Genomic DNA, 8,527 nt, shown 5'->3' with positions numbered 1-8,527 from the left:
GCCTAGAGAGCGGAGGTGCATGTTGTTTGGATCCCCCCTGTCGTCTCAAAATACTTGCCTTTCATCGGCCTTTTCAGGCAAGGAAACAAAAAAGTCAAGGGGGGCCACATCTGGACTGTAGGGCGGCTGTAGGGCGGCTGCAGTAGCGCTGGGATGTCGATGTCTTGTCGGACCCGATTGACCATTCGTTTGAATCTCTTGCGGACTGAACCACAGTTTTTAATAAATTCAACATCTGGGCAATTAAACGAATACTTAGTCGACGGCCTGAGTTCAAAACTTTGCGCACCCCAGTCATGTTGTCGGTGTTTGTCGAAGTCGCAGGTCTCCTAGCACCAGGTCTTCATCAGCGACCTCTTCCCGGCCCCCCGAAAAGGCCTGGTGATACCGAAACACACCATTTCTTTTTAAAGCAACATCTGGGTAAGCCTGCTTGGTCATATCAGACGACTCTGTCGCAGATTTACAGAGAATTTAATCGTGTACCTCCGAAAAGAAACACGTCACTCGAAAATTTCGACCATATTCTCCTAGTGCTCAGAGACAACTGACCAGACGCTCTTTCGTTAGCTAGGAACATATCGAGCGCAAATCAGTACTTTCTATAATTTAGCACCGACTGGTATTAGAACCTAGAATCCATCTGCTCATATTCTAGATTACGACGACTGCTCCGGCAGATATTTGGTTACAATCCATTGGTTACAACCTGTGTTACAGAAAATTTCTTCTATGAACATGCTATATATTTCCGATTTCGAACTCTAAACCACGAAGCTGCAGTCACACACACTAGCTACTCGGTTACCGCGCTCCATACATCATACAGATAATAAATTGTAGCTACTTACCTCTATGACTGTATTAATTTTTGGTTTGTTTCGCTGCTTATACTACTCATCGCCACATAGTTAAAAGCTCCTCAGCATGTGTTCCTATTTACATTTATGGTTATATGTATCGGCTCTTGAAACTTTTGCGTCGCCGTTTGACGGGCGCGGGAGTCGAGCGCACAAGTGATCTGCAATTGTTCATACACATCTTCCTAATTCGCATTGACATTTGCTTTGTATGTAGGTGTTGTGACAAGTGTCAGTAATCGTACGTTTCTCTTTCCAACCCGCTTCACTGCATTCCATTCATCAAAACTTTGCATAGACACAAGCACATACTCGCACAAACATATAACAATTTATTGTTGTTGACTTATTGTTTGATTATAATTCATCATTTGTTGTTATACTCCATATATACCTACACACATACAAGCCTAACTATTCTTCGCTAAAGCTTTTTTGTTGTTGTTAAGACATTGTCCGAAGTCTGTAATCATTTCCAAAGTAGACTGACAATTAAATGCAGTGCCACACTCAAACAAACTGCGTGTCTTTAAGGCTGTTCTTCTTATCTGTTGCTCTCTTTAGACTCTTCAAAGCTCATTTATTGGGTTAGTAAAAGCCAGACGATCGTCGTTGATTTCGGTGACATTCTTCGTGTTACACTCTTACATATAAATTCATTTGTTTGGTCTTTGTTATCTACCTCTATACATGGTGTGTTCATTAGCTTTTTGTCACTCATCCAAATCGAAATTTTAATCTTCAGTTCTCGCCGTATCAACTTCATTCGCTCTCCCTACCTCATTACTCGCGTACACACCTCATTTTCTGGGTTCGCATCACCTGCTTTCTCTCGGCTACTCTCTTCATGTCTCTTTGCACCACTTTCCGTTTTATCAATAAAGAATCCCGTGCTTTCTTCAGTTGTGCAGACTTTTAAATCATAATCAAAAATCCTTATAACTTCGATGAATAAATTACTCTGTTGGCATGCGGTTCTTGCGGTTATCATTTCCGAAAACTTTTAGCGAATGCGTGAATTGTTTCTTACACGATGTCTTTATTTATTTCAACTGAGATATCTGATTAGTATGTACAGTTCTAACTTTTGTTCGATCCTTCAAGTATTTGACTTTGCGTTGCTTTAGTCATTTGGACTTATAAAGACAAAACCCCTTATTTTATTTTATTTTGAAATAAGTTTCCATTTTGGGAATAATGTCTTCTTCGATGGCCGACAACCGCATACGAAAACCCCTCGTTATAATCGATCAAATTTTATGAAGACAGATTTGCGAAACATTCCTTCTGGTTGTTTTTTAGAGGCAACAGGAATGCAGCTATTCTTTGCACTATAAAATCATTAATGTAGTCTCTATAAAAAAGTGAAATAGAAATTAAAGGGTATGCCTAGAGCTCTGAGAGGATTTACCTTTAAATATAACATACTAAAATTTCAAAGCTTTTGACTGACAACCTTTTAAAATGTAACTCCTCAGCTTAACCAGCTCCATCAGTTTATTTTTTAACGCGTTTTTCTCAAAACTAAATTGTTAATTCTGTTTTCTCTCGGTCGGACAAAAATGCGAAGTAAATGGATCTGGTAGTGAACGAGGGGAACACGAAATATTTCCTCCCATCAATCAGATAGTCGCCCACTTGCGTCATAATTTTGTCTATCTTGGAACCAGCTTAATACCAACAAAAACGTCAGCCTCGAAATCTAACTCAGAATAACTCTTGGCAACAAGTGCTACTTCGAACTAAGTGGACGTTGACAACATCTGATGGGTCGGTGTTACGAGTTTTCGAGAGAAATGTTCTGCGGAAGATTTATGGTCATTTCGCATTGGCAATGGGGAAAACCGTACTCGATGGAACGATGAGCTGCACGAGATATAAGATGACACTGACATAGTTCACCGAATTAAGAGAGAGCGGCTGCGCTGGTCAGGTTACGTCATTGATGAAATTTTGGAAGGAAACACTCCACCTCTGAGACTATTCGACGTAGTACCCTCCTGGCGAAGCAGAGGAAGATGAAGATCTCCCTTTCGTTGGAGAGATCAGTTGGAGAAGGACCTGGCTATACTTGGAATTTCCAATTGGGTAAAAAGAAAAACGACTGGCGCGCTATTGTAAACTTGGCTATAACCACGTAAACGGTGTCTGCGTCAATAAAGAAAGGGAGAATTGTTTAAATTTGATGGCGTGATTACACGAAGTCAAAAAGACAAATGATCTGATCACTATAAAATCGTTTCTGTATGTTTTGTGTATAGTTCTCAATACAAAGACGTACTATGTCAAACACGATGATGATAAAATGCTACTTAAAAAAAAAAAAAACAGTGCCAACTTGTAAATTTTTTTCCCGACCGTAAGCAATATCTTCTAATAAATATTTATTTTAGGTATCATGAAGTGGTATTCGATCGGTTATACCATCACTTGGCGTGTTGTGCTAGCGATTGCCTTCTACAGTACAACTATTCCTTATAAGCACCGCTCGATAACGCAACCCTGTAGCAAGTACTATACAGTTTTTTTATTTTTTCTTTCAATCTAATGCTTAGTGCAAACAGATGATTTCATTTCAATTACTATAAGGGCTTCTTTTAATTAATGTAAGCCCTTGCTTGCCCACTTCCTGGCTGCTCTTATCTCAATGCAAATAAAATAGACAATCTTTTGATAAGACCAAGTGCTCACTAATACCTGACAGGGTATTGTTATTTATGGTATAAGCGATTCAAACAAAGTTGAAACTGGCTTTCTCCTTTAACAATTGGAATTATTAAATCAATCATAATCAATCGACGGCAATATAAATGTAATCTACATTTTGACATTTCTTTACCAGCAGCAGTAAGGATTTAGCTGTCAAAAGCTATTATGTCTTATTCAGAATTAATGCTTTTAAATATATTTTAAGAGGAATTTGTTAGAAAGCTGAAATTAAGCTGTAATGTTTTTGATGCAGCGTTCCGTGTGATCTGCGGTATTCTTATATTGCGAATAATATAATTATAGTTGTTGGTTATTTACATTGGAAGTTAAGTACATCATGCGGAATCAATCGTATAATGAAGACATGTAATTGACCCGTCTAAAATTTTTGTTACTGGCCTATACGAATATGAACCGAAATTACTGGGCTATAATCAAGAATCGGTATAATGAGTTTTGGAGATAGCTATTTGAATATACTCGTTTCAGAAACGCTGGAATTCTTTTCATCTTTTAACTGTCACATTAATGCTATGCTTAAATCAAGTTTCGAGTCCATTGTGATACAACATTTGATTAAGTGGTATTACAGAGTATCCTTCGTCGCTATTTTTAGATAGATAATCGCTCAAATAATTATAATTTTTTATATATACTGAACAGTCATGTCTGTCTGTCTGCATATACCTGAACTGTTACTTAATTTGTTGAGGTATGGTTCGGAAATTTTTCACACGTTCTGCAATACAAGCTGCTATATTGAGTTTCCCTCGAAGTTTATAACACACAGTTTTTGAGATATCGGTTTGAAAATTCGTCAACGTTCTTTTCGAACCGCCGATATTGGACCACAATTGCATATATCTGCCATACAAACTGAATTTTGGCAGAGATTATTTTCTTTGGCAATGGTGAAATCTCCGAAGAAATGATTCCGATTGAATCACTATGGCGTATAGTTTCCATACAAACTGAACGATTGGAATCAAGTGCGTGTTTGGAAAACTTTTCTATTTGTAGAAATATTTTCACGAAATTTGGATCAGATTATCGTTGAGATCGCACCACTGTAACATAACTTGATTTCATAGCTTTTACTCTCCTTTCTTAGAAAAGAAGAATTCAATTATTTTATTTTTATTTTATTTTTTATTCATATTTATTTTTATTATTAGTTTACATTAAGCAATACAATATTAATATGGTTTGTTTTACTTTCAAACATTTTTTTTAATACAATTCCTTTTTAATAATTAAAATTTAACTATTGTTTTTTGTTTTTTTAACAATTTACATAAAAATATTATTATTGTCAATCGTTTTTCTATATTTGCTGCCAGTGCAAAATGTTTTCTATGTGTGTTTGTGCGGCAAAATCTTGCCTTCATTGTAAATTCTATAATGTATTTGAGACGTAAAGAAAAATAAAAGTTGCTATTTTATTAAATTAAATTTGTAAATATGGCGGTCAAAATTTTGGAATTTTTTAATAAAATAAAAAAAAATAAAATACGAAAAAAAAAATGATTTGCGGCTAACAGACTTTATGGTAACTGCTAACTGTTGCTTGCACTAAATTTGCCTGGCAATGGCGTTGTGAACGAACAAAAAAAATAAAAATCATAAAATTTTAAAGAAAATCCTATACATTGCGTGACAACTATTTACAATCTTCTTAAATTATTTTCTATTTGCTGTCGTTTGCTGTTAAAAGCAGCGTGTTTTTTTTTTTTCTTATTTTTCTTTCACTTTGTGTCTTTCGGTGTGTGTGTGTGTGTAATTTGTTCTTGTTTCTTTTTAATAAAATTATTTTAAAGTTGAAAGTAAAAATTTAACTTAAAGTAGTGACTATACATTTCGATTTTTTTGTATGCTTCGTTTATATATAAATCTATATAGTTTTTAATTTTTCATGCAAATTAATGCAACGCAAGCTTTTTAAGAGACACACGCTCGCAACGGCTGCGCGAATTCGCCGCAAAAGCGCACAACCAAATTTTCGCTGCAAAGGTGTGCGCGCTTGCGGTGAGCTGCGCGGTGTTGCCAGCGTGCATTTTAAGGTTAAGCGCGCATGCATATTTTTTATTTTTGTAATTAATTTTTTTTTAATCTTTAATTATTTTATTTTTTAATTTTAGATAATTTTTGTTTTATTTTTTTAGTTGTGTTTTAGTATACTTTTCATATATAGTACATAATTCGCGTTTTTTTAATTCAATTATTTTAACTTAAGGTTTGCTTCTCTCTGCTTACGCATTTCGCAATCACAACAAGCATACAAAATATTATAAATTATTAAAAACAATGAAACAAAAAAAAAAAAAAAATTTAAATAAAAAATATAATGATTATTTTTACTTTAACGCACATGACTAACACGCTTTTGTTAATTTAAATATGTTAATTAGTTATTTAATACAAAAAAGTTAATAATACGCTTTAAATATATAATCGTTTTTTCATATATAATAATAATAATAAAATTATTTACGCAAATTCTCCATTAGTCGCTTTTGGGGAGTAGGAAGAAATACTAAGTAGCAAAAATATATTTTTTTTTCATTTAAAATGTACCGTTTTCTTCTCTTAGGCAGCTATATGGTTGTTGCTTTTTAACTTACGCGTCAAAATTAAATGTAAATTCTTTAAACTTTAAGAAATTTTACATGACAAAGGCAGTGTAGGGGCAACTTCGGCTCTTCCTTTACAAACGTTGCACACGCTATACGCGCACTTTCTCCAGTTTCTTGAATTTTCACTACTTGTGTGTGTACAGTTAGTTTAATTTATTTGTTGCACAAAAATAAATAAACATTTTGAATGCTTGTTTTGTGTGTTTGAAATTTCGATTTTCGTTTTAAATTCATCATTCGTAAATTTTTATGGAAGAGTTGCCACCTAATGGTTTTCTGTTATTTTTTAAGCGTAAAGCGTCTTCTCTGCACACTGCCTTGCTGCCTGTGCAATGGAGTATTTTTTTTTTTTTTCAAATTCTCTGCTTATGCTTCGTCTCTAAGGGCAGTTTCTTGGTTACTTCTTTTAAAATTATAGGAAAGGTTTTTATGTAACTACATACATATTTATATTGTATATGTATGTAACTATTTACTTGGTTTGAGTGCAGTTTTGTTTCTATAATACAAGTGCATATATGTATGTATAAATATAGAGCTTTAGTGTCGAAGTACCCCACCACCTACACAGTTCCATTATACTATATATGTATGTAACTACTTTACTTTCGTTTTTTATAGGAAGACAAGTCGCTCACTTAATTGCTATAATATATAGGTAGTTTGTAAAGGTAAGTGGCAGCGCAATTACTTTATTGCGTGTGTGTTTGTGTATATGTGTATATGTGTTTGTGTGTAGTTCGACTAATGAAGAAGTTGTATTTGTTAGACGAGAATTCCTTCGTAGCTTCGCTTAAGCTGTATATGCTGGTGGCATTTGGCTTGTAATTTGGTGAACGAGCTTTCTTTCCTTATAAAATTCCTTCTGAAATTATGCGAAATGCCTTTGCGCTCCTCCTTTATATGTTTATCCTCTAAACGTTAGCAGTGTTATAGCTTTGGCAGTTGTTCTTAGTTACTTTGTTTTCTTTTTCTAGCTACATTTTCATAAAATTGGCTGCTACTAAGAGTACTTAAAAAAATATTTAAAAAAAAATTTCCTTCGTTTAAATTAAATCTGTACAAAATTACTCAAATAAAAATATTTTTTTTTCCTCTTTCTTGCATTTTTCGCATGCTCTCTTTTGCCATAAATTGCCAAAAGCTACTTGAAATTCTCATATTAGTTATAATACGAGCGCGTAGCCGGTCGTCTAACTAACCTCGGCTACGCTCTTTAGGAATGTCATGGTTGAGAAGTAGTATCCTATACATTTATTATATTACATTTATTTTCATGTTTCTAGCAAATTTTGACCATCCAGTTTTCGTTTGATATTTTTCTTGTTATTCAGCAATTATGCTGCCTCTTGACACTTTTGTTTTTCTTTGCACGTTTTCAAATATTTTTTATAGCAAATAGCTGCTCTCATATTATCTGTAATTAATGCTCTCAACTTTTTGCACGTGCTTCTCAAATATTTCGATTTCTATACATTGTTTCTTGACTAAATTCTAATTTACTTGCATTCAATTAATTTCTTAACTAAACTATTTACTATTTGCATATTTACTCTCGTCTATCATTGCTTATGATAGATAATCGGGTGTGGGTTCTGGCACAGCTTCGGGATTCGCGAATAGCGGATTGGGGAACTCTGGCGGATGTGGTAGCGGTGCTAATGTTTTGGGTCGTCGACGATAGGCCATTAGCCAACAGGAGACGGCTACGGCGACCGCTACCAACGCTAGCAAAGCGGTTATGACGAGCGCTATTATTAGACCCACCATGGAGACGCAAATGTCTTCGACGCGCTGTGCCGCCGGTTTGACTACAAAGAAATCAAGAAATAAACGAAAATTAGTTAATCACCTACTTTTTGTTCACTTCCATGCGCTTTCACTTACTGTTCGCATCATTGATGCCCGGTCCGCTGCGCTTTTCGAATGTCAAGATGGCGTTCGATGAGATAGTTATCTCCTCGCGCAATTGTCCTTCCATGCCGGTGTTGGTCGCCACCGCTGTTGAGTCGGTGGAATTATCGGCAATAGCACGACGTCTCCTTCGTCCGAATGCATTGTAGCCGCGACAGTTAACCGGTTGACATTTACCAAAGCAGACACGTATGTTACATTGGAAGCGTATATTATCGCTGGAGGGGAATTTGAAAGCATTGAAGTTAGCCATAAGGCTGTTGGTATCGGGATTGTATTCCCATTCGCCAAAGATTGACGCATCTGTAGCGCATCCATTCTCATCGGTGACAATGTACTCGTTCTCAATGTTATCCTCCATTGTTTTGGCAATGCAGGAACGTGCGAAGCCACCATAGATTGCTGCAGAAA

General features: G+C 35.4%; 1 protein-coding gene across 1 annotated transcript in view; it reads right to left on the bottom strand.

Annotated features, from left to right (window-relative positions):
- Positions 1-6,484: 6,484 nt before the first annotated feature.
- LOC108970050 overlaps positions 6,485-8,527 on the bottom strand; it is a gene marked incomplete in the record, with an annotated part of 187,068 nt that continues 185,025 nt past the window's right edge. Inside the window, 2 exon segments of the mRNA XM_018935160.1 lie at positions 6,485-8,013; positions 8,090-8,518. Coding sequence (XP_018790705.1) covers positions 7,772-8,013; positions 8,090-8,518 — 671 coding nt within the window.

Source organism: Bactrocera latifrons, unplaced genomic scaffold (assembly GCF_001853355.1).
Source record: "Bactrocera latifrons isolate USDA-ARS-PBARC rearing strain unplaced genomic scaffold, ASM185335v1 scaffold_28, whole genome shotgun sequence".
Taxonomy (NCBI): Eukaryota; Metazoa; Arthropoda; class Insecta; order Diptera; family Tephritidae; genus Bactrocera; species Bactrocera latifrons.
This window is presented reverse-complemented; position numbering and strand designations above follow the sequence as displayed.